The 27,291-nt window shown below is 43.7% G+C and overlaps 1 protein-coding gene across 1 annotated transcript; it reads right to left on the reverse strand.

Moving 5' to 3' along the window:
- Nucleotides 1-26,658, reverse strand: kcng4a (potassium voltage-gated channel, subfamily G, member 4a). Its single transcript, XM_068604056.1, has 4 exons — nucleotides 26,413-26,658; nucleotides 23,094-23,683; nucleotides 22,335-22,976; nucleotides 1-1,720 (listed from the first exon to the last, which is right to left on the reverse strand). The coding sequence occupies exons 2-4, from the start codon at nucleotides 23,199-23,201 to the stop codon at nucleotides 848-850; spliced, it is 1,623 nt and encodes a 540-aa protein (XP_068460157.1). The 5' UTR covers nucleotides 23,202-23,683; nucleotides 26,413-26,658; the 3' UTR covers nucleotides 1-847.
- Nucleotides 26,659-27,291: the final 633 nt, after the last annotated feature.

The raw sequence follows: 27,291 nt of genomic DNA on the forward strand, positions 1-27,291 counted from the left end.
GAGCTTTTATTTGGAGCGTTGCAAAGTACACGTCATGGTTGTTAGTGCTCATCCTCTCACTCGCACAGACTCTCTCTCCAATGCAAACACTCCTCTCCCTCTCTCTCTCTCTCGCACGCTCTCTCTATCTCTCTCTCTCCCTCCCTCTCTCTCTCTCTCCATCCTCTCACTTCATCGTTGTCTGATTAAAAACAAACAAAAAACAATCTGGATCATAACCTCTGCAAGTATTTTCGCACAGTTTCACTTGAGTTCACGGCATAGAGTCTTTGAGTCCAAGCATTCAAACATATATGAGAGAGATAGAGATGGTTCAGATATGGGCCATCAGTTTGTTTCTATGTCTTCTCAGAACATGGCTTCAAGCTTCTCAAAAATAAACTAAGAGGAGCACTTCTTTGAATGTACGACAGAAGAGTATTCAGTATGAGACACATTTCCAGGTCATACTGTAGGCTTTATATTGAAAAGTAGAATAAAAACTAAAAGTTGCAGTTGGGCTTATAAGTATTTTCACAGTGGAAGGAAAAGCAACTTTGGATTGAATATTGCATGTTTATGGAAGCAGCTGGTTACTAATATTGCTGCGGAGGCTTTCTGGTCAGACAAACTGGACCGTCCAATTTAAAGGGTTTAAAGTCTTTTTGTTTCTGTGAAGTCTGTTACAACGTGCACACTCATTCTCAGCGGAGCAGGAATAAATGCTGTCTGTTCAATCTCCATCAGATCCAGTGCAACACAGATACCTTCACAACCTCCTGGGAGGTGAGGCCTTCGGAGCGATAGTCATTTGCAGTACGTATTGTATGCGACACAGAATGGACTCACATCTTCTCGTCAGCACTGTTCAGAAAGCCGCTGGTGGCAAGCTGTGGTTATTCCCTGCAGCTTCGCCAGCTTTCCCTAACAGAGCGAGAGACTCCAGTGAGTGCACACTATCCTTGTCTAGACGTAGCCCCGGCCCTGCTGAGTTCTCCTCCCCTCCTCCAACTCCCGCCTCCTGCAGCTCCTCAGAGGCGGCGGCGGCGGCGGCCGCCGCCGCGCACTCCTCCTTGAACAAGCGGTCGTGCTCCATCTTGAGCTCTTGGTAGGAGCGGGAGAACATGTGGAAGATGGAGGTAGCAGGGAAGGCCATGATGAGGATCCCGCTGAGGATGCTGCTCAGCGCGACGACCTGCCCCGGGATGGACCTGGGCACCATGTCGCCGTAGCCCACGGTCGTCATGGAGATAATGGCCCACCAGTAGGAGGCCGGGATGCTGCTGAAGTCATGGGTGCCCGTGAGCTCGCTCTCAGCCAAGTGGACCAGCGGGGAGAAGAGGGTGACGGCCACGCAGAGAAAAAGCAAGAGGAGGCCAAACTCCCGGGTGCTGCGCCTGACCGTCAGCCCCAGCGTCTGCAGGCCAAGCGAGTGGCGAGCCAGCCGCATCACGTAGAGGATCCTCAGAGCCCGCAGAACCCTCAACACCAGGCTCAGCTTGTCCAAGTAGCCCTTACCTCCTCCTGGCTTCTCGTGATCCAGGGAGGGGTCGTCCTCTGACACCACCAGCGAGACGTAGTAGGGGAGGATGGCCATGGCGTCGATGATGTTGAGCGGCCCGCGGAGGAATTCCAGCTTGCTGCGGGCCTGAATGAACCGCAGGATGAACTCCAGGGAGAACCAGGCCACACACACTGTCTCTATGATGAACATGTTGTAGCACTTAGATGAACACTCACCCTGAGGTAGAGAGGGAAGGCGAGGGGTTGAGGGAGCGAGAGAGAGAAAGAGAGAGAGAGAGAGAGAGAGAGAGAGAGAGAGAGAGAGAATGAGCGGAGCAGGAGTTTGACAGGGAGCAAGACAGATGGGGTGAGATGGAGAGAAGACAAAAATCCTGAGGTCAGATAATCAGCCTCGGTAATCATTCATAAATCATGAGCTCCAGTCACTCAGTATGCTGAAGCCACCGCAGGAGCACTGGTAGATAATAACGCTGACACGATCAATCAATTATTTTATTAGGGATTAATGTGACACACAGACAGGAAGAAATCAGGTTTGCATGCCCTCTGACTACAATATCAAGGAAAAGCAATGTGATATTAATAAACACTGTGTGACGGTACAGAAGAGATTTGGCAGCATAGAAGCCAGCCGTTAACAGCTCTCTCTGTCACTTTCCTTTTTGTTTTGTTAAATAAGCCTATATTCCACCTCCTCGCCTTCCCTCTGCAGAACATATCTGTATTATGGAGTCTTTCTTCACACCACATGAAGATCTAATTTCACTTGTCTCGGCAATTACTACTGAATAATATAGAATGCTTTAAGATGCACAAATTAGCATTATATATTTAGTGGGGAAATGTCTTTCACTGCAAATAAAAGAATTTCCGAGTTGGCTGATTTAATCCCTTTATTGTGTGTATTGTCGTCCATATTTAATTTGCATTCCATTAAATGAATACGAAACATCAGAAGGAGTGAAAGTGTGTTGGAAGTTAAACAGCCAGAGTAAACGGGTCCCTCAAGGACTGGCGAAAGCGAACTAGCATGTCGTCCGACAACGTCTGAAGGCAAACGTGTTTATAGTTTATCAAAAAGCATCCCTGGAAGTTGAGGATATCTGTGGCAAAGGTATTTACGGTGTTGAGCTCATTTGTAAACACAAAAAGCGACAGGACGAGCTGGGTGGGGGAATAAAAAGATTGTATTATTATTATTAGTCAGACAGGTCAAGATTGTGCTTTGGATGAAGATTTTTTCAAGTAAAACTAGATTTGAATTATTTACTTGTTTTCACACTGAATATGAAACCAAATGACTTGATATATATTAATAAGATGGACATTATTTGTGTGCTCTCTCAGCCGGTTAGCCTTCCCCATTTCCTCCACTTTGTTCTCATTGTTCACTCTCCCGTTCATTTATCTCTCTGCCTCTGTGTGTCTCATCTACTTTCCCGCCCTCTTACCATCTATTCTCTCTCTCTGCCACCCTTCCTTTTCTCTTCCGGCCTTTGTCTCCACCTTCTCATCACTCATTCTGTTTCCTCGTCCATCACCCTCTCCGGACTTCCTCCCTCTCATCCTTCATTCTCGGTTCACCTCACACAACAGCCTCTTTCGGCTTTAATTCCTTCATTCCTTCAGAGTTCGTCTAAGTGAAACACAACTCCCTCCAATGTTCCTCTATGCATGATGCATCCTTCACACACGTGTCCCATTCCACACACTCACATTCATCATCCGTGTCCTTTCTGCCTTTCTCACTGAGACTCTTATCCCTTAGCTTCATATCTACAGACTGACATGTATCTGTTCAATTTGTAAGGTTTTACAATATATGCAGTGATATTTATCTGCATTCACTCTGAAACTATTGGCTTTTTTCACACTTCATTTACAATGATATTGATAATAGCAATAGTTCTGGGCTGCATTCTGAATCCATCTTCTATCAGATCTGCAGCTGCACTGACAGCCGAATCGTTGCAGCCCATTACAGCTAGGCTTGGTCAAATCATTTAGTTACATTTATTGAAATTGTCATTACATCAGGACGACATTCAATCAATTAGAATTTGTGGCTGTTGCAGGAATATAATAATCCCATTTTTCATTCATTCGGCCCAAATGAAACGTCTGGACGAGCCACCTGCCTGTCTTCCCACGTGCCCTTTCATAGTTAAATAATTAGTAACACTGGTTCAGGTTTTCGGGTTGAACTTTCCTTAAAATCTATCGTACTCTTGCTATTTTGTCAAGATTTTCAACCCTAGCTTTTCGCAAACTGTTTTCCATCTTTTCCCCTTCAAATTGTATTTACTAAAAGCTGTAAACAGTATTATCACCTTATAAAACTGATATGTGAAAAATACAAGTAAACACATGCTTATTTACACAGACAGACTTTTTTTGTGTTTCTGTGATCTGACGAATGCAAGTCCAATATTCTCCTGGGGGAAATCTCTGGCTCTTTAGATGCTAAATGCTTTGTGCGGTCACCTGCTTGCTAACTTTGTCAGTTTTCCACTTGGTGCGGAGCAGGTACTGTACAGTGGATTTTTCAAATCTGTTTTGATGAAAACATCTGCCTGCTGCATCTGCAAACAGGGTTGATGAAAGCGAAGAGAGTAAATCAAATCAATATAGTTGTGAGTTGCAAAACTATGTCTTCTAACTCTGCCATGAAGCTACATAGTGTTTGCACTGAGTTCAATATCAACTCCTTGAACCTGCAACATCACTCACTCAGCTCCCAAGACTCCTCTGTTCTGATTCCCATTCTGATTTGCTCATCAAGGTAAATATCAGCATTAATCAACATATTCCTTTGATCTTTGCTTTGGCAGTTTGAAAAACACAGCATACGAGACACCGTAGGTCAGTAAAGCTGATCATAACTTCCTTCACCTAGTCCTGTACAACATTACAATGGGATGGAGTCATCAAAAAGCAGGTTAAGCATGGGATGAGGAGGCGGGAAAACTTTGCAAGTCTGCCATGACTGCAACTGAGAACGCTCAAAGATGGGACAAGTTATGACATCATCACTGACTGCATCCTTTTCTGTAGAAATACAATGGCCCCGACACAAAAAAAACCTGGTTAAGTCTTTTCAAAGAAAAAACCTTGGTCCACAAAGAATCTGTAAAAACCTACTGAACCTGAAGGAAATAGCCTTCCCCTCTGGCAACAAGGCTGAGGCCCAACGCATTCAAGCAAGGCTAAAGAGATAAATAAAAGAGGCCAAAAGTGTCTATAAGGTGAAGGCAGAGCGGTTCTCCCGGGAGGGCAGAGCCATCGATAGAAAGGTGTTAAAACACTAGCTGACCTCCCAAATAACCCATCCTACCAGACCAGAGATGTGTGTGGAGTTTACTGAGAGCCTGAACAGCTTTTACTGCGGGTTCGACAAGCACAACTTCACACATGAGAGGGAGGATCTGACCACTAACCTCTTTATAATGCACTCGCGGACAACAACAGTGCAGGGGACGTCGAAAGGGTGCTCAGGAGAATCCTAAAATCTTTAAAAAAAGCTCACTGAGATCTTCTTTAATATCTACGTACACGCCATACCAGTCCCAAGGAAAAGTGGAATAATGCAATAATGATTATCGCCATGCATCCTAAACATTGCTGAAGGGCTTTGACTGGCGTGCACCTCATAGCGATGGAGGTTTGTGGGCTCAGAGACCCACTCCAGGTAGCCAACAAGCAGCAGAGAGGTGTGGAGGATGCAATGCTGGCTCCACTGCACCGAACCCACACACATCTGGAGGAGCCCAAATCTTTTGTCAGTATAGTTGTGTGCTAACATATTTAACATTGTGCTCCCTCAACTCATGCAACGCGAACTCCTTCAGATGAAGGTCTGCCTTCACCTCATGCTCGTCATCATCTCTTTGCTCACAGACAAACACCAGACAGTCAGACTCAACGGTCACATGAGGGACCACAAGGTTCTGTCATCTCACGTCCCTGGACTGTGCACAGTTGACTGCAGCAGCTCAGATCCTGAGATGCTCTTCAGCAACTCTTCTAACAAAACAGATTATAATCCACAGTTTGGTATCAGCAGCTTGAAGGATTTCCTCGGTGGCCGCCAAAATCTCATCAACACCACAAATGAATACGGCCAGTTGAGCAACATCTATCTTCTGCACGATTTACTTGTTGATTTAAATGTTTTTCAAAATGTCCGTTATATTTTGTGATGCAACTAGATAAGCAACTAGAAAATGCTTCTTGGATCAGCAACAATTCAAACTATGTTAGCATACTCATAAATACATGAACACTTGTAGATTGATTTAAAGTCAATATGCTGTGAATGTGTGTGAATGATAAACAACCCGACAAAAACACACAACATTTGACATTATTATTGTTTCCACTTATAATTAAGTTGCATATTTAGACACAAAGCAACATTAGCCAGTCGAGTGACTGACTGAGCGATCATTCAGACCCCTTCCTACTCTTTTTATTGTTTTGGCCTCCACTGATTCCTGAAGGAAACATCTGGCTCTTTAGCTGCTGAATGACTGTATCTGTTCGGTGTGTGTGTGTGTGTGTGTGTGTGTGTGTGTGTGTGTGTGTGTGCGTGCGTGCGTGTGTGTGTGGGGGGATGGGGGAGGAGGGGGTGTTATGAAGGCTTTTAAACTAAAAATAGCTCCTGCTGTACCTGGAATCAAGATTCGAAAATGCCGAACAAATGAGCTAAAAATGTCAAAAAGTACAACAAATAATTCTGTGGGGACTGTTCACATACAAATAGTCATTTTAGTACAGCTTTAACAAACATATTTACTAAAGGCAAATGCATTTCTAAAGATTGCCCATTCAGTTCCAAATGTTAAAGAAATAATAAATATCCATCTGACTTTGTGTCAGTGTGAAGTGGGTAGAAACTGGTATCCTCAATGGCTTCAGCTCAACAGACCATGATTTCTCCAGAGAATCTAAGGGACCGACTGGGGGATATTTATTTCTCAAGCTGAGGACATTTACAACAGGAAAATACACATCCAAATAGTTCAAGGCCTCTGCTTGAGGATGAGCACTTCTATAAATCGCTAACTAAATACAGACTTAATCTCGCCTGCATGCTTTCCTCATGTTTTCCCTGATGTCCAGTCTTGCAGAGATCTCCGGCTGCCTACCTGTCTGACCTGTATCACTCTCTAGGAAGCTGACATGTTAGTGTCTCCCGTGCACTCTCCACCTCTCATTTAGTCCCTTCCCCACTGCTCTTTCTGTCTCTCGTGCTGACATTTGGCCCATCGGGGCTTTGTGACACCGTCCTCAGCTTCTGCTTGATAGGGTATTTGTTACAGCTTTCCTCTCCTACACACAGATACACACACTCGAACACACAAAACCTGCCACAAATCTCACTATCTCCCTGACCCTATCTCCTCCGTGCGACTCTCACTGGAACTAAAGTCTGTGACAGCTCATTTGAACACGGGCACTGTTCACCCCAGCAGCTGTCTAGTGTTTCACATTACTGTCCGTATTAACACATCTCAATGTCAAACTAGGACAAAGAGCGTAGTGAGGGTGGAATCATCGCACAGGGCATTCTCGGGACGGGGACATTTGAAGTGACCACATGCTGAAACCCACCGCCACGGTATCCACGGTATCCCAGTCTCCAATCAATTGAAGCACATGCCTTTCTGTCGAGGTCAAAATATTAAACGCTAACCAAGGGAGACCATGACGGACAACTCACACACAAAAATGAAAAGTAGACCTTGCAAAAGCTTCGCCAAAATGACCGTGGACTGCTTCACAAAAATGCCCCCTGCTTTTTGGCGACAACAGCATTTTGTCCTATGAGGCTGAACTTTACCCTCAAGGTCAAGTGAGTGGGTGAGAAGGTTAGTGTTTAAGGCAATTGGCAAAGAGAGGATGTGGCACATAGCTTACAAGAAAAAAGGCCATTAACGTCTGAGCAGATTCACGTGCATAGCCAAACTCATCAACCGTTCGTTGCAGACTCTTATTGCACACAATAGAGTTCCTTTTTCATTCGCGGTTTGACGGGTTGTGAGTTATGAACGAGGCAGAGGACACCATTCCACACTCGTGGGAAGCATCAGCAGTCTCAGCAGTTTTGGTTTCATGTTGCCACACAGGTCAAGTGTTTGTGTAAGTATGTATGTGTGTGTGTGTGTGTGTGTGTGTGTGTGTGAATGCATGCACGGCCGGATGCATTACAATTCACTCGATCTAGCACAAAGGCCTGGAGGCAAACGGTTTTCGAAGCCAAAATTGAACTTCTCTGTTCCTTGAACGTAGACTGGGAATCCTAACGCAGCACTGGTCAGCTCCGACCAGGGTTTGAGAAGTGTCCAACTCTCGAACACTAACGTTGGATGATTTTCACCCGAGCGATTGCAATTACGTTATTTCTTTTCATTGTGTTGCATTTGTCTGAGTTGCGTGGGTCTTTGTGTAGCTTCATGCTGCTCACAGACAAAGAACAAGTTCATAGCTCCATTATTTATATCTTATTGACGATTCCCTAATTTTTCACCCAATTTTGAGCCTTTTTTCAGGGTCCCTCTATGATGTTTTTGATTTTGTGAGAAGTTCTATATGGGAAAATAAAAGAAGAGTACTTCAATTTGCCTTGTATTGTTTTTCATTTTAATATATGTTGATGAGAAGTATATTTTATCAGGCGCATTATATTGGGTGAAATATACCCGACGTTAGTAAAAGTGTGACTATTTTTTAAACAGTCTTTCCTGCTGAATATCTTTGACATCCTGTTTATATCCTCCAACCACATATTGTAGACCCTTCATCAGTCTCCCATCTAGAAATGGCTTTTTTAATTTAACAAAAAAGTGATAATATTTATTCAGGAGATGCATCTAGTGACAGTGTGGGCTCCATGGTAGCTCTGACACCTTGACGAAGAAGCAAACGGGGGAGGGGCTTAGCGAAAAGGTAAATTGAGTTTGACACATTCTTGTTGACAGCCTCACATCTACACTCTGCAAGTGACCCAACGCTGTGCAGCTGCCAGATGTTTCCACACCAGGGTCACTCTGTGTACCACGGGTTTGACGCGTGTAAATGTGTTTCTTTATTGCGCGACAAGATAAAGCTTCTATAGCACTGAATTATGAATATTTGTTCTACTTCTCGATCACATAAAGCTCCACATTTCGCTATCTTTAAGTAATTAAGACGACTCCATGCAGTTGTCACACTGTTCCATAAATGACATAGAGACATGCGGATGCTTTTCTAACCACCGCGTGACTATAAACGGCAGTGTGTTTAAAATGTGCTTATTGTCCTTAGCAGTGCTCCCTGGTGCTTTATTCTAACTTTTCAATCCATTCTCTGCCTTTGTCACAGCATGTCTCTAACTCCACAGCCATTTCTTCTCTTGCAATCAGGTAGTAGCAAGCCCCCCAGGATCGTCCTACCCAATCCGCGGGTTTGGGCAGAGAGAAGGGAACAAAAGAAAAGACTCTGCCCATCAATCAGCTCTACCTTGCAGCAGACCTTGAACACACTTTGCACCACTGAACGCAATTTCTCAAATGCTGCTGTACTGACCTTGCACTGACTTTTAAACTTCTAGAAAGAAGAGGAGACGGCAGGAGGGAAGGGATGGATGGATGACGAAGACAGAGACAGGAAGACATGCAGAAAGGATGAGGGGGTGTGGTTGAACTGGCCTTCACTGAAATACTGCACATCAAGCACTGTGCTCACGAGTCATGGGATATTAAAGGGGTTGTGTCATGTGACACCTCAATTCATCATCAGGCTGGTCTCCTGTAACCTGATAGCTGCAAATGCACACAGGGTTCATGTTAACCTCCTGAGAACAAGCATCCCCTGTACAAATGTAATGTTATATTTCACACTATTTCATAATGTGCCTTTTCATGACCATACACAGTGTATTGTTTTGAGGTCTTCAGCTTTCAGACTTTGTAAACCAACTGCATGTTCTCCAAACTGTCTTATTGTAAAGTATTTGAACAATAAAGTCATACAACTATAAATTCAGTAAATACAACAAAAGGTGGTGGTAACAAAATACAGGATCATTTTGTCTTTATACCACATCAGACTGCTCTTTTAGTGCTTCTTTTTGCACTTCTGGTTAGATGGTAAAACTGCATTTTGGTGTCCTAGTACTCTGACAATAAAGTTAAAACTGAATCTGAACAATATCATGCTTGTTATCGAGGGTGACTAGAAATGTATTTAAACTAGAAGTCTTCTAATGCACCTGAACGCACCTCTATTTGAAACACACAGCGGCCACTGTCAACAGAGAAGCAGTCAAACATTTATTTTTGAAGACTATCTTATTCTCGTTACCTGAATGAACATGCATTTACAAGTAATAATAATAATAATAATAATAATATTAAGTGAAAGCTATTCGAGTGTTCATACTAAGAAGTTGATTTCCTGAATAAACAAGTTATCTGCTGAGTTACAGGCTTCTTTTCGGGCCCGTGGCGTCACGTGATGGACCCAGAAATCGGCCCCCATGTAAAGTTAGCTTCAAAGCTCAGAAACTGAGCTTTGAAGCTAACTTAGTCTACGTTCTGTCATCCATGGGCTTGACGTTCTGTCAAGCCCATGGATGAAAAAAAAGAAAACTGGATAAAGCTTCAGATGCAGTGCTCCATTCCTTCCTATGAAAGGTTGCTTAGTGGCAAAAAAAAGTTGAGAAACGGAGATAAACTTTCGTCACCCAGACTAGCTCTTCCCTTAACTCCGCCTCCGGGCCTCGGTCCAGCAGAAGTGAGGATGAAGTCTGTATTTATCAAACCATTTGAAAACATTGAGGATCTAATGTTTTAAATTAGAGCTATGCCTTTGTTTACTCAAATAAATATAGCTAAATATACATCACTTTATTTCTGCTTTCACCCTTCAACATTGCAGTTCCGGTTGCACTGCGCATGTTTCATACCACATAACGTACGACCTTGTGACCACAAAATTCATTCAAAAGGCCTTGTGGTTGACACAAGGCGCTATGTTGGCGGAAACAGTTTTTTTTATAGCGTCTAATAGCTTAATAATCAATAATAATAACATCATCAGATGGCGACAGACACCAATAACCTGAACATATTTGTCTGTGTCTCCTTCATACACATGCGTAGAGACCTCATCGGACACTGAGGGCCTTTGCATCCTAGATGTATCTGCCTGTGTAGCATAGTGCTCCATATGAATATGAATTTATATTCTCTGTGTTATTACTATTTCATTGTTTTGGGGATATTTATGTTATTCGTAACACAGCTATATGGATATTATTAGTGTTTTGCAATTAAGAAACCATAACTGATTCATGGGATTTTTTTCCTAGGGATGGATTGGTCTGAGAGAAGTTGATGCGGAAGTGCCTTTAACTTGCATTTCTTCTAATTGCCAGCAGGGAGGCGACTCTTCTGGTTGCAAAAGAGTTGATTTGATCACAGTTGAGAAAATGATCCTCCAATCACTTGTTTCATTACCTCAGTACACATTGTGAACATGAGCTTATGGTCTCAGTGGCGAGTTTGAAGTCTTCCTGTTGTTAAAAAAACAAAGATGGTGACGGCTTAACCAAACTCAAGGCTTTAAAACAGCTTTCTACAAACCAATGGATGATGTCACGGTGAATATGTCTCCACTTCTTATATAAAAGCAGAGTTGCAGAGTGTCCTACAAAAGTAACAGCTTGTTCACGCACATACGCCAATGGGGAAAAAAATGATGAAAGAATGGTTAGGAGGATGGATAGATAGGATATGGGAAATAAGACAATGGGAGGAGGAAGAGTAGGAGTACAGGAGAAAGGGATTACAAGATCAGTTGATGAGGAAAAGATGAGCTGGCATCTGAAGCATAGGGTTCCCTTCACACCCCATAAGTCTCTATTCTCTGTCTGTCAGGATGCTGCGCACACACACGCACACACACACACACACACACACACGCACACACAATGTGTGTGTGCGCTTTTCAGTTTGTTAGGCTCTGTCTTCCAGGATTGTTTCATCCTATATAGAATGACAATAAAGGGTATGCATTGTTAAAAAACCCAGAATGGGATTGAACTAAATATTGCATAGACTTCACCAAACACACAAAACTTACAGTAGAATTTAAATGAAGCCTTCAGCAAAAAAAGCTATTTTTGTTATTTTAGTTTCTCATCCAGTATTCTTAAACATTTAGTGTCTCATCAAATTAAAGATGTTAGAAGTGCATCAGCAGTGTGCTCGCAAAAGACACTTGAGTACACACACACACACACACACACACACACACACACACACACACATACACACACACGGAGCAAAAGAGCCATGCTTTTATTATCACAACTCTGTGCAAACAAAGAATGACATGTTTTGTTTATTTTTAATCTATCACAACAGGGAAAGTGTCCCATCAATTTGTTGCATCAATAGGCATATCAGAAAATGTGATTAAAAAGAAACACACACACACACACACACACACACACACACACACACACACACACACACACACACACACACACGTCTGCTGCTGGCTTTGCAGGATGCACGTAGGAATGCAGAGGCACGTTGCAAAGGGTGCATTGGACATCAGGGTGGAGCTGCGGTGTGAAAGGTGTGTTTGATTTTGCGCTAGCGGCGGTGTGTCAGTGAGGACAACTGTGCAGGGCTGGACACCTGCTGCTCACTATATGACCTTGGGAGAATAGAGATGCAGGTGTGTGTTTGCATGTGTGTGTTTGCATGTGTGAGTTTTGTCTATTGCATGGGTCACAGCTGTTTTTTCCTCTCTCTCCTCCTCTGGCCCCAGTTCTTCTCTTTCCAGGATGTTTCGGATGTCCCTGCCTGTCATTCTTCACCTGTCCAATAGGTGTCCTCAGTGTGCTCTCCTCAAGCGGCAACACATCAGCCCTGATGTGTTGCCGCCTCCACAGCTGCTCCTCACCACCAATCAGTTTCTGATTGTGGATCTTAAGATACTTCTTTTGTTGTTCGGTGCTTTTCTACAACATTTCTTTCTACTCTTCAAAAAGCTGCGTCAGCATTTATAAAAGTGAGGTTTTGCGACAATATAAATTATATTTCAAAGGAATCAATACAATTTGTATGGACATACTAAATCCACACAAACCTTGGGCGACACAAGAATCGTTGCCCATGACCAATAGTCTTGATAGAGCCGGAGGGTCCAAAAGAGAGACCGTATACACTTTTATGTCGGCGACTGCTTCACAAAAGAGAAATAGCTTCCAGAAAGTTATGTGACGGGATACGTGGAACAAATATTTATCTTGAAGAAGGGTGTGAACTTATATGGACATAATGAACTAGGTACGTGTCCCAGTTCAGATGACATCTTTTGCTCAATGTTTGCATTTCAAGAGAAAATAATGGTTCAACAAGCTCGACACAACCCGAAGGCTCCTGCAAAGAGGCCAAGAACTCTGCAGCCTTCCTTTGCGGGACATTTGGAGGACAGTACCCAATGCCTCCTTTCCCAGTCCAGCTATTTTGACTTCATTTGGTAAATCAGGACACCTGGTTATGTTTCCAAGATACATGATGGTCATTTATTTTGTGTATCATCACTATTTACAACTTGTTGACGAACTCTCTATTACTGTAGTTTAGGTCTGGTAAGTCATATTAGGGCCTTACTCTTCACATGAGAATGACGTCACTTTTTTAAAAGGATAATCTGGATGACTGCATTTGGTTTAAAATGTCGTAGAATTAATTGGTCATGAAACTGGAAGAGCAATTTGTCAACTGTGAAATCACTATGCCGTCGTAGCATTAACTGTCAACAGTGATCGCGAGCACTTCAACACCCAGACATAAGGGAGCCGTCTCCATTGTGCTGTACTCCTCTGTGCTGTGTGGCGCTACACAATCCCACCCTGGCACGGACAGGATAAACACCTCATACTTTGCTGTTCTCGCCCATAATCCCACTTGGCAGCCACGCAACACATCAGACAGAGGGACTCGAGCTCATAACCAGTCTGCAGTAGGAATGAAATCTGCTCTACGCTGATACGGTGCAACAGCTCGCAGACATGAATACATAAGAAATGTACGTGCCTGCTCATTATTAGTGCATGCACATTCACACACATACGTGCATGCTCTAACAGAGTTTCCTTATTAGCAGAGTTCAATCATACAAATATTCACACATCCCCTCGTGGTTTGAAGGGGTTTCAGATGATATCTCTGCCACACAGTTGAAACCTGAGCAGAATTTGAAAGTAGCGGGACACTGCGTTTATTTGTTCTTTATTGCCTCAAATTGTCTCGTTCACATTATTTCAGTTCTGATGAGGCCATCTGCAGCGAGGTCAGCTCCCTCTGACTATGTGTGTGTGAGAATTTATGAATACCCCAATTGCATCCAATCGGTTCGCCACCCCTCTCCTCTTTTCTGCATCTGATTTATTTGTGTTACGTCTTCTCTTTCCTCTCCCTTTATCCTCTCCTTCCAGTATGCCTACGGTCTTATTTACTTTCTTTGACTTATAGCCGCTCTGACTCAGTGCCAGCATCAGTCCCACCCTGCTGAGCCAACAAAGTTTACAGACTCGGACATCTATTTATGCTCCGTTTGTGTTTATTTAATGGAGGTTTAAATTATGAGGGGGAGGTAAAAAATGTGGCCCATCAAGAATGGGTTCTTAATTAATTCAAAATTGTGTGCCCCTGTTGTTATACACTCCAACGAGGCTCATGATTGATGATGGTCCTTTGTCTTTTGGGCTCAGCAGGTGTAACCAGCGGACTCTGTGTATAGAGAGACAAAGAGAGTACAACACACACGCGCACACACACACACACACACACACACACACACACACACACAGTATGAGTCACTATAAGCCTTGCTAATAGTTCTTTGCATCTCCTGTTTCAGTGTGTGCTTCACATCCTAGGTATGGAATTGAATTACCTAAAATAGATTTATATGATGGGAAGAATATAATACATATACTCTTGTTATATAATTGTGTTACACCAAAAGAGAGTTCACAATATTAATGTTGTTTTCACACATCAGACTGTTGGCTGTGTTGCTTTGAGCTGCAGGGCATATTCATTCATGCTTTCATGTCCAGACAGTCACAAATGTTGGAAACCGAATCACAACTTCCCCTCAGAGACAAACATTTGGAAACCGGCTTTGTTGATTCGCATAATGCAATTCTGCACGGTTCAGAAGCAGAAGGCGTACGCGCATAGGCACACATTCTTTTGAGATTTTATCACAGCCAACACTTTGATCTTTTCAAAATGATTCTCAACGGCGCTGGACATTGTTGCAAAATGACAGATAAAAGAAAATACTCTGGCTTTTGTAGATAAATTGCAGTACTATCATGGCAAAAGATTGTCTTCCTTTTTCATTCGTAATGTGCTTAATCACATATCGTATACAGATGAGGGAACTCACTGGGTTACTCATCTTTTTAGGCAACTCCATAGTCTGTCTGTAAGCGACCTATGGGGCCTAACAAAGGTGGATCACATGGTACCACACAAAATGATTTTCCTTATGAGTCAGAAGCCCTGGAAGAAGCATTCTTAAGAGAAGCTCGGAGAACATATTATGAACGACTAACCTTTTGTGTTGCTAAAGGCTGTAACATTCATATTCCATCACTGCGTCTCCATTGAACATGGCGAGAATGTAAGGTCATTGAGCAGACTCAGTGTGATTGCACACTGTTACACAAACTGACTTTATCTCAATGACATTAGCATTTGTAATGTAAAATGGAGTATGCTACGCTATGGGCGATTTATCTCCTCCCCTCCTCTTAAGCCTCTGCATCTAGTGTGCTGCGGGATTATGAAAATATGTAACTACAACAAAGGTTGTTTTTCCCGTTTTTGTAGCTTGTTAAGATCACAGAATTCAACCTTTGTCGTCATGATGAAGAGCAAAAATGTTGTTGAGCATCTATTCATTTGTTCAGCTTTGACAAATCCATCTCTGAGAAAACTGAAAACAGTCTTCTTGACTGATGATCTCTCTGGCCTTTTCTAAAATTAATTAGTTGTATTTTTTTAATCACAGTTTGATCTTCACAAGAGAAAGATGTGGTTAATCTATTTGTCCTCATTCCCACTTACCAGAAGGCCACAACATGATGTTATTCTATATTGGTATATCAAGTCTTTTACATAGTCATTTAATAATGATACTATTTATTTACTGCACTCTTTCAATAATAAAAAAATGTGAGTGCTCTCTCATGTGTCCAGGTGATTCAGTTCCTCTGGAAGGAAGGAGAGACAAGAGGCTTCACGTTGGGTTTAGTGTTTACATCCTGCTCTCTTGCTGCATTCTCTAGTTATCTTCCACTCCTTCTCAATGACACAGGCTCCTCTCTTTCCTCCCTAAGAGTCACCTTATCTTGGCTTCAGACATCACAAGACCCACTATCTCGGTCTCACTCTAACTCTCTCTTTTTTTTTGTATTTGTTGTGTCCTAATATAATAAGAAATCACACCCCCTCCCGCCCTCTCTATAATCACTTGTCCAGACAGTGTCAAAGGTTCAATAAGACTATTGACACGTCTCTGCTTGAGAACAAGAGGAGAGTCAATCAGAAAACGTTTCAAAACCCTCAAACTGAAGCTTAAATCATGCAGTCGGCTATTGGCTGTCTCATTCCATCACTCTCTCTGTCCTTCTCTCTCCAGATACTGGTGATTGATGTCCTGGCACGTAATTATTGAACAGCAAATCCCTCTCCAATTTATTGCATTAAGGACATAAAACAGCCACTTCAAGTACTCCTCGGGCCAGAATACAACTGAATCAGGAGGAGAGCAATTATGATGAGGCTGTCTCAAAATACGACGTCATTCGTGAGCATAGAAAGGGAAAGTTGGTGCTTTGCTGAAAAGTTTTACTTCGAAAGATTTGCAAGAAGGAAAGCCAGTGTCTTGAGTGGATTTTGTGACATTTGAACAGCAATGAGATGTAAACTCATGCAGGTTATCAGAGTGTGCTGAGACCTGCTGCTTTCCAGAGAGATTTAAAATCTGCACACAGCCTGTTCTTTCCCATCGAAACACAGCTGCGAGGTTAGGTCAGTAGTCAAAGTGAAAAAATGTCTGATGTACTCCTGATGTGTGATGTTGATGGTTTAGGTTTGCCCTGAATAAAAGCAGTGAATGGCAAACTTATTCTCGCAGACATCCCTTTAGCAGCTTTTCACAGCAGTGTTTTTCTAAACTGAATAAAAAATATGAAACAATGCTACCCTTTGTATGTGTATTCACAACAACCTGCACTGCTGTGTCAATCTCATCTATGTCTCCAATCTCTCCATGAACAGGTCCAAGCTTTCTTTGACTTCTGTACTCTTAACTTGATGCCAGCGTTTCCCCAGTGAAAACAAAACGTCCAAATCATGCGGTTGGCACATTCCAATTTGTGTCAGGAGAATGTGATGTTCACACTCAGAGTTGCTCCTCTCATCCGCTTCCTCACTTTGAAGTGTCCAAAATGTTCACATTCATGTCCGTAATGATAAAAGACAACATTTACAATTGTAATGGACCTGTTCTTGTATCGCACTTTTCTAGTCTTCTGACCATTCAAAGCGCTTTAACACTACATGACATCGTTCACCCATTCACACCCTGATGGGAGGAGCCACATCAGTTTAATCAACCATCCATACACATTCATACTCCCTAGGCTCAGCTACTAGAGCAATTTAGTGTTAAGTGTCTTGCTCAAGGACACGTCGACATTGGCTATCAACGCCGGGGATCGAACCACCGATCGAAGGACGACCCTGCTCACCACTGAGCCGCAGTCGCCCTAAAAGACAACAAACCTCTCGTGCTGTTGAACCTTTTCATCAGCTGGGTCTGAAAAGCCAGTACTGTTTGGACTACCTAATTTGATATTAATATTTAATGCATCTATTATTATTTTTTTATTATTTCTGAAACACATCAGGAGAGGTAGTGCTTCCTGTCAAATGCAACAACACTGGCTCCATGATTATATGGAGAGATTTTACATAGAGACCAGAGCACTTCGAGAAACACACCCACAGCAGAGGATGGAGAATTGACGGATTGGTTATTATCAGGGGTCCTGAAACTAAGCCATAAGATAAAGGTCCTTCCCAAAGCATTTACTGCGTAGTGATATACAGTTTGATAGCGGGGGGATCAACTGAGGACACGCAGAAACCCATTACATAGATATAGACAGAAGGGAGCGGGAGGAGAGGAAAATAAAGCACTGTTTATCTCTTGCTTTTTACCCGGCCAGGATCTCACTCTAATCCGTTCTCCGTTTTTAATTCTCTCTCCGAAGTATATAATTTTACTCCTTTCTCTCTCTCTCTCTCTCTCTCTCTCTCTCTCTCTCTCTCTCTCTCTCTCTCTCTCTCTCTCTCTCTCTCTCTCTCTCTCCCTCTCTCTCTTTTGTCATCCTTCATCTCCCACTTCTTCTGTCACTCCTTTCGCACTCCTGACCCAAACCGGGGCCGGCAGAAGAGCAGGATGGTTGCTAACTGGGCGAAGGAATGCTGGCCCACTGCCGCCCAAAGCAACCAGAGACAGAGACAAACACAGCAGGGCCATGTGAATTCGAGATGACAAGCGGCGCTGCTGCTTCTGCCCGGGCAAACGAGCTGGACCGTGTGTATGGAGATCAGTAGCTAAACACCCAAGACTTGTTTGAGAAAGCAGAGCACACAGAGGACCTGCACTCCTTTATACAAGAATTATACAACCTAAAATGTCCTCGCAGGGAATGGAGGAGTCCAACAGAACTATACACACACACAAACACACTAAGGCCTTGGTTTTACTTTCCGCAAGCACGAACATGAGCTGACGTGGAACCGTGACAGTGAAACGCTATACTCTGAGTCCAGTTTCTCCCTACGACAAAGGGACAAAGCCCCCCCAAAGAGATCCATTTATTTTCTCTCTTTTTTCTCTTTTATCCATCTTTGTAATTCTAAGATGATGGATGTGCACAAACAGGTGAAACCCTGACACATTGAAACCCCTGCAAATGGCCGCGTCTGATGGTGTGACGTCACTTTGGCCGTGTGGACCCTCACTATTCTCTTGTAAGTGGCAAGCATAAATCACGCTTAAGTTGTCCTTACAACCAACAATGTCCCAACAAGGCATGCCGATGTCCAGCGCAACTATACAAACAGCCGTACACACATCAACACGGCAGTATAAAGTTTCACAAAACTGCTTTTTTTTCTGAAAAACTCTTGTCAGGGGGAATCAATACAGTATAACAATGGTGTGTGTAAAGGTTTTCGGTGTGCGAGGAGTTTATGCACATGCACTGGACCCTGAAGTCGGCTCCATCACTACGACTCTTCTTATCCGAGGGATTCGCGAGCAGGAAAGTCCAGTTTTCTGTCAATATCTCAAATGCAGTTGCGATACTTCCTATCAAGAAATACAATCTCTTTGCATTCAGGAACACCTGCATTGTGTCTCTGCTTCTGCAGCCTGGATGGAGCTTTTTGTATTCTGCTGTGTATCTGTTTGTTTTTTCTTCTCACTGCTGTCAGTGTACAGAAAATAAAACTACGATAGAATCTGACACCACTGTCTGTTTCACCTATATGCTAATAACTATATATTTGTCCCATCAGATGGTACCACGCAGTCATGCAGGTCTACAGCCCTCAAAGAATCCGACTCTTTCCAATCCTGTCCATCTGTGTTCCTATGACTGTCACCGACCATTGGACTCCTGCTGGCAGGCAGCCTCCTCAAGTCATCAAGCATTCTGTAACCAACGCTCTCCTCTTCCTCCTCCCTAATTTCTCCAGCATCATATCCTCCTGCACTTGATCCCTTGGCTGCCTGTGACTGCTCATATTAAAATCAATACAGGGGCGGTGCTATTGATGACTTCTCTCCAGCTGTTGAGTTTTCTTGCAGCAACCAATCTTTGCATAATATGCGTTTACATATACTATTTCTTATTTAAAGGCCCCTTGGAATAAGATGGGTAACCTTCAAGATAGAATATTTGCCTGCAAGTGAAAACGTATATGTAATTACAAAAACCATTGTAAATGAACAGAGGATATGCTGCAGTAAGATGTGTGTAGTTAGAAGGGCACAGAAGACTCTAGACTTAATGTGTGCAAGATACAGAGACAGTCGTATCGGTTTCAGTGGATGAGTTCAGTACTACTGTGTGTGCATGAGACTTTGTGTGTAGGCACGTGTTTTCCAGTGCATGTATGTGTGTTTTTAAATGTCCAAATTTGTGCGACTGTGAGTGTATCTACTTATACACACTTTTGTGTGAGATAAAGTAAGCCCATTTCATTATTCCCTAGTGTTTACTGACATATACTGGACAGGCCTCAGTGAGCAGCTCTGGCTTCATTATCCCACGCTGTTATGGGTAGACACAGATCACAGGACATGCACAACAGACACACACACACGCACACACACACACACAGCATCCCACGAGTTTATTTAAGAGGGTGTGACGACAGGGAGTTTTTATATCTGGGTATTTTAAAGGCCAACTTTTTGCAGCATCACAGAAATGTCTGCCTCAATCTGAAATGAATGAGACAAGACTCTCACACAATGTGTGGTTTCCTCACTCGTAAACCCTGATATACTGACATACAGTTGGCACACGAGGGTGATGTGTTCGAGTTAGTGTTGGAGATAGCAATTTGCTTACCAGCCTCATGTGGGAGTGGATGACGCCATCATCTACCTGCTGCAACGAGCTCAGTCGCACCTGGATGGAACCGGTGTCTCTGTGAGAGTCACTTTCTTTGACTTCTCCAGTGCATTTAACACCATTCAACCATTGCTACTGAGTGAGAAGCTGCGGGAGGTGGGGGTAGACTCGTCCACCATCTCCTGGATCACTGACTACCTCACAGGCAGACCACAGTTTGTCAGAATGGGCCGTGTGCTGTCTGAAACGGTGGTCAGTGATGTTGGAGCCCCACAGGGAACTGTTCTGTCTCCCTTCCTGTTCACCCTGTACACCAATGACTTCCAGTACAACACGGGGTCATGCCATCTGCAGAAGTATTCTGATGACTCTGCAGTGGTCGGGTGTATTAAGGATGGACGGGAGGAGGAGTACAGAGCAGTGGTGAGTGACTTTGTGGAGTGGGCCGGTGAGAATCACCTGCTTCTGAACGTGAGCAAGACCAGAGAGATGGTGGTCGACTTCAGGAGGAAGACAACAGCTCCGAGACCTCTGAGCGTCCTGGGAGAGGACGTGGACATGGTGGAGGAGTACAAGTACCTGGGTGTCTCCATCGACAGCCGACTGAACTGGAAGGCCAACATCAACGCTGCCTACAAGAAGGGGATGAGTCGACTCTTTTTCCTGAGGAAGCTTCGATCCTTCAACGTGTGCAGCAAGATGCTGGAGTTGTTCTATCAGTCGGTTGTGGCCAGCGTCTTGTACTTCGCCATTGTCTGCTGGGGGAGCAGCATTGGAGCCGGTGACACCAATAGACTTAACAAGCTGGTTAAGAAAGCCGGCTCCATCATCGGCTGCAAGCAGGAGCATTTGGAACAGGTGGTGGAGAGGAGGACACTAAAGAAACTATTGTCCATATTAGACAACTCGGACCACCCTCTCCACCAGCTCCTGCAGGGTCAGCGGAGCACTTTTTCAAAAAGACTCATCACGCTCCGCTGCCACAAGGACCGCTACAGGAAGGCATTCCTACCCTCGGCCATAAGACTATACAATAAATCCCTTGAGTCCAGATCCGTGGACTAAGTCTCACTGTACACTGTACATGTATATAGATATACTGATGTATATATGTTATGTATGCTGCATACATATATTTTGCATTTTGCACTTTTTGCACATTTCAGTTTACATTTAATTTAAATCAAACCTCTGAATACACTGAATACACTAATTTATCCTCCGAATACACTGCTGTGTTTTGCTTGTTGTGTATGTTTTGCACATGTGTATGTGTATATGTATGTGTACATGTGTGTATGTATGTATGTATGTATGTATGCATGCATGCATGCATGCATATGTATGTATGTGTATGTATGTATGTGTGTATGCGTGTGTATGTATATGGATATGTATGTATATATGTGTACATGTATGTGCGTGGGCCACGGGTGGGTGTGTATGTGTAGGTATGTGTATGTATGTATATATGTATATGTATATGTTTGTATATATGTATATGTATGTGTATATGTATGTATGTGTGTATATATGCATATGTAGATATGTATGTATGTGTGTATGTATATGTGTGCGGGTGTATGTATATATATATATATATGTATCCATTCCGCTTGCTTGCATGTATGTGTATATATATGTTTATACTTATTTCTTACTTATGCATACATCTGTTACCCGCTGTTCCTGTTATTATTTATTTTATTTTATCATCTGTGTGTTTAACTTAGTTTACGGCATTGGGATGCTGCTAGTACGACAAAAAATTTCTCCTTGGAGATTAATAAAGTACTTTTCATTCATTTCATTCATTCATAATGAACGTCCACTTTGTCATGTTAAGTTATGAGCAGCTTTGTTACTTCTTGGTGCCCGTGTCTTTGAGCAGGGAAGAACTGTGAGGAGAGACAGCGGTAATCACTCACACAACTCATGATAAATCTCACCGACAGTTGTTGGCATCTTGGCACAAAACTTGAATTGATGAGTCCTGTTCAAGTTTTAAGCATTAGCATTGGTTGTTTAGCATCAGTTTGACTTTGTCTCGGGGCCTTGTGGAATTCACAACATGCAAGAATACTGGTTCACTCACCCTTTCCTCTTCTGCTCTGAGGTCGGGCATGGTGCCGATACACAAGCTGATGACAGTCACTGCAACCATGATCACAGACAGGCAGGCAAAGATCTTCCCCGGTATGCCAGACTGCGGATTCTCCACCATGTCGCGCAGCCAGTTCATCACCTTTTTGTACCGTGTCTCCTCCACTGGCACGCGCTGCATGGCGTTTCTCTGCCTGCACTCCTCCTCGCGCCGCTCCAGCTCGTTCATCTCCTCGATGCGCGTGTACATCTTCCTCTTGCAGCAACGCTCCATGTACGTTATCTCCACCCCCCAGTAGGTCAGCTCATCGTGCAGGGAGAGGACGCACATCTCCCGCAGCAGGCGCAGCTTCCCCGCGGCCAGGAAGTTGAGTATGATCCTGAAGGCAGATGGCGAGCGGTCGAAGAAGAACTCCTTGTGGGCTTCGTCATAGTCGTCGCAGACCCGGGCGATGTCCTCGGGTGATCGGCAGCTGCAGAGGCGGCCGAGTCGCGTAAGGGGGAACTGCTCCAGGGTGCTCCAGGGGAAGGTGTAGCGGTTTCCCCCAACGTTGATCACCGCCAGTAGGGCGTGGTCGATGGACACCAGGTCCTCTGGCCGACGGATGAACTGGGCCCTCTGGTAGTACACGCCCTGGAGAGTGAATGATGAAAAGCTTCAACGGATGCGCAGCTGCTGCATCTGAACTATGTGTGAACACATTCTTCTACCCCTTTATCGCTCTTACATTTCAAACGATCTCATTCATACCTTGATGGTCGCCGTCTCAGGGATCTCTGTGAAGATGTGGTCGAGACTGCTGTCATCGCTGACGGACAGGTTGCTGAAGTCATGGTTGGCGTTGCTGATGATGGGCATGGCAGCATCTGGAAAGCGCGCTGCTCCGCACTGGGCAGCTCAGATGAAGGAGTGAAGGCAGAAAAAAAACCTGAAGATTGTGCCAGCCTCAACTGTTTGGTCTCAGGACCAAATGTTGTTTTGTCTATCTCAGCGTCGAACAACTTATGTTAAATCTTGCAAACTTGAAAATCTTTCCGGCCACAGCCCAGGTCTATTGTAGACAAGCTGAGCATAAAAATGGCTGTAGCTCCCAGTCTTTTTGGCCTCAGAAGCCCTCATAACAAGGAGCTCTTTCTCAATGACAAACGAGCTATGGCTTTGGTTCCCAACCAACAGAGGAAAAACCCAGAAAAGAGAGAAACGAGTACTATCACGATTCCAGAAGACACATTGTAATGTGGATGAGTTTTGACGTCTCCGTCAGCGATCCATGATAGTCTCCGTTGGCGTATCCGGATTCAGCATCAGATCAGAGGGTAATCTGGGTCTGAAGCGAGAGTCTGCAAAAGGAAAACCCCAATAAAGAGAGTGGGTTAGGATTGATCAGTGGCTGATAGCTGCAGAGGATGAACTGAATGAGTCATGGAGGAGTCCTGGTACTGAGGGGGATCCTCTGTGTCACCGCAACAGTATTAGGGAGGTGGCATCACGAGAGAGAAAGAGAGCATTATGGCATTATGTGAAGCACATAATAGAGAAGAGGGAGGGGGGGGGGGGGCATAGAAACGAGTTAAGAGATGCATGAGAAGACAGAAAAAGGTAAAGAAGAAGGCACACTTCAATGAGACCGCAGTGCTTTAAGCTCAATCCTACCCTTTCATCTCCTTTCAGTGCGAAACAGACAGACACATCAGCTCGGCTGCTATAAATGGCCCAGCAGTGTGGTCAGCGCAGGACTTTATCAGAGAGTAAATTAATTTACACTTACATCAGCATCCACTAAGAATGGCCCGGCTGGTTGACACTGGTGCTTGTGTGAGAGGATTCAATGGGCAAGTAGGAAAGAACATTCAGGTCTGTGGTATTTGTTATTCACACTCCGGGTGAGTTATTGGCTGTTGTCGATGGGCAGCCATCCTATCAACAGACACTGAAACGCAGGGTCCAAATTGTTTTTCTTGGCAATACTGATGCCCTGAAACTTATTGGCACAGTAAGGCATTACTGTTGCCCAGAACGGCTCGCTGTGTATCAACGCCTTAAATAGTTGTGATTAGTTTCATACTGGGTCCTATTATCACATTATTTGTCACTGTGACTAACGTACGATTTGGCTATTTTCCTACTGCAGAGTTACTTAATCACATGCATGAAGACAGCTGCCAGCAGATAGAAAAGTCTGGAAGACTGGCAGCGGGAAAGATATTGTCAGTCAATTGAATTAACAGCTGACATTTTCACTTTTTTGAAGGTCATAGCAGTAAAAGCCCAGGCTGCAATCTAGGTAGCCATTGTAATGCAGTCCATTACACTTGTGCCTTTGCTATGTAAAAGGTCTATTACATACTTATCTTAATAATAATAACTGTTAAATCTTCGAAGGTGTGTTTTGATATGTTGATTTTACACAAGTGACAGATTGGAGTACATTCAACCAGCTCCACCGTCTTTCAAGATAAAAGCCACACAGTGTGTAAGAATAGATTTAGGATCGAGTGCTATTGTGGAAAATTATGAAAGAATAACGGAAACTTTGAAACAGCTGGACTTATCCTTAGAGACTCATTGTTTCCTTTCTTCTGCCTGCTAATAATAAAGCTGACTTACATTTGGGTGGCTGCCCTGCACTTTTCTCCTGCCAGTTCTTGTTGTAAATATAAAGCTATATTAGATGTTTCTACACATGCCGCCACATTTTAATAAGCCAGAATCTCTGAGGGCAGTTACAGACCTATTTTCTAAAAGACACATGTAGGTGCAACATACAACACGTGCACACGTACAACTCTCTGACTCACCTGGCTCACAGCCCTGATGGAGAGCACAGTGCCCTGTAAGACTAATACAGTCTTGTGGGTTTGTCAGAAATACAGTAGCGCTACACATTTTGCTCACTGCAGCCGATACCGCATAGTATCAGGACTGAGATCATTACGTGTATTGAATGTGTGACTGGACATCACAGACAGTTGGAAGCAAAGGGGCCGCTCCAACATGCGTGACTAATTCAGATCCAGGAAGAGGATCCTGTACTGGAACCAATAAATCACTGCTGTCCCAATGCTGGTGTTTCATTTCCACTTCACAGCATGATAAACTATTCATTAATCGATCTGTATTCCCTGTGGATGTGGCGGTTTTTTTCTTGGTGGAAAGTTAATTGAAGGAGGTGTTTTTAGTCTGCTGTTCTCAGCTTTGCTCGACTTCCATCGCTTTGGACACATCATACGGGAAAGGGAGGATGTCAGAGGAAGTGGAAATAAACTTGTTTTCTTTTTATTTGGAATTTAATTACATGTGAATGTTGATTTAATTTTTTGTACACTGTGAATATTAACTGTGTCATAAAAAGTACTATTGAACTAAATACAACTTTAGGTTGAATGCAAATGTGGGCATGTACCAAAGTCAACCTTTTTTTTTTTTAGGAAGGACATACTCTATTTGGCATTATAAAGTCAAAGCTTATATAATTATATTATAATAACGGGCAAGTTAACGGTTAATGTAATGTAACGTGTCCGAGTGTCTCATATGGATTGAGTTGCCTCCATGTAACTAACACGTCTCCCCCCCTCATCTCTCTCTCTCTCTCTCTCTCTCTCTCTCTCTCTCTCTCTCTCTCTCTCTCTCTCTCTCCATATCAAGACCTTTAATTCAGCTTAGAGTCTCATACTCGTGTTTTGATGATTCCGCGGAGAGAAAAACAAATACACGCAAGTCAGAGTCGGATATTATTTAGTAAACAACATAGCTCCCCTTTAAATATTACAATGCATGTGACATGGGGAACAACTTTGCTTTTCGTATTTTAGTTAACGCCTACTAAGTCGCATGCACTGTCCGGATGAGACAACGTGTCTTCTCCACTGGGTGTTGTGTGTGTTGCAGTGTGGACGAGATGAGAAGACGCCAGCGTCCCTCGTTTTTTAAGTATTGTGGCTGCATTGTAACTTTGGACGAATATACAGCTTCCAACACACACACGCGCACACACGCGCACACACACACACACACGCACGCACCCAACCCCCGTCAGCATCAGTGTAACTTGTGAAGTGCATCTTACCATCGTGATCCCGGCACTCATCTCCAGACGGCCAAAGCGACTCGGTATGAAATCCCTCTGCCGCCTTGCAGTCCTCCCGGTCATTCAACACTACATCGGGCTGCCAACGAGCATTCCAACCCGCCACATGTCATAACAACGGGAATACCTCTCCGGCGTCCGCATCATCCAAGCCGGTGGATGGCGCGCGGAGAGTCTGAACATACCAGAGATGGAAGCAGCGGGTAAAGGTTTGGTGCGCTGGAAGTGTCCCGTTACAGCTCGGTAGTGCTGCTGCAAAGGAGGAGGAGGGGCAGGGGATGGGGGGAGGGAGGGGAGGGGGGGGGGAGGAGACACCTAGTACCCAAGTTCAAGTTTGCGTAAAGGTGACACAAGAAGCAATCATGCATGTGGTTATAAGAGCTCCCGATTAGATTATGTTGAAGTTTAGTGCATAATATTCTAGAAGAAGGGAGACAGACTTATTGAATAAGCTCTCTGAATAATATGAAATAGAAAGGTGATTTCTTTTTTTTTTTTAATTGTTTTTTCTGAACCGCACAAGATAAAAACAGTTTTTGTGAACACGGATGATGCACTAAGACTGAGTTGGCTGTTCACGTGACAAAATGTTTTGTCATTTTGAGTTTGTTTTGCTCTTCATTTATCATTTTCACTAGCTGTGCTGGTCCTGTGTTCTGCTTGTGAGTGTACGTTGTCATTACGGCTAAATGAGAGACCTACTGTCGCGGACGACCACATAGGTGGCATGACATACGTGACGTGACCCTGACCTTGTCAAGGTGCAGCATGTAGTATTTGGCGGTATCTTGCACCGAGGTGGCAGATTGCAACCAACTGAAACTTCTCCCATGAACCAATTGAGTAGAAGAATTCCAG

This window comes from Clinocottus analis, unplaced genomic scaffold, assembly GCF_023055335.1.
Source record: "Clinocottus analis isolate CAN_PGR_092001 unplaced genomic scaffold, fCliAna1.0.p SCAF_6, whole genome shotgun sequence".
Lineage (NCBI taxonomy): Eukaryota > Metazoa > Chordata > Actinopteri > Perciformes > Cottidae > Clinocottus > Clinocottus analis.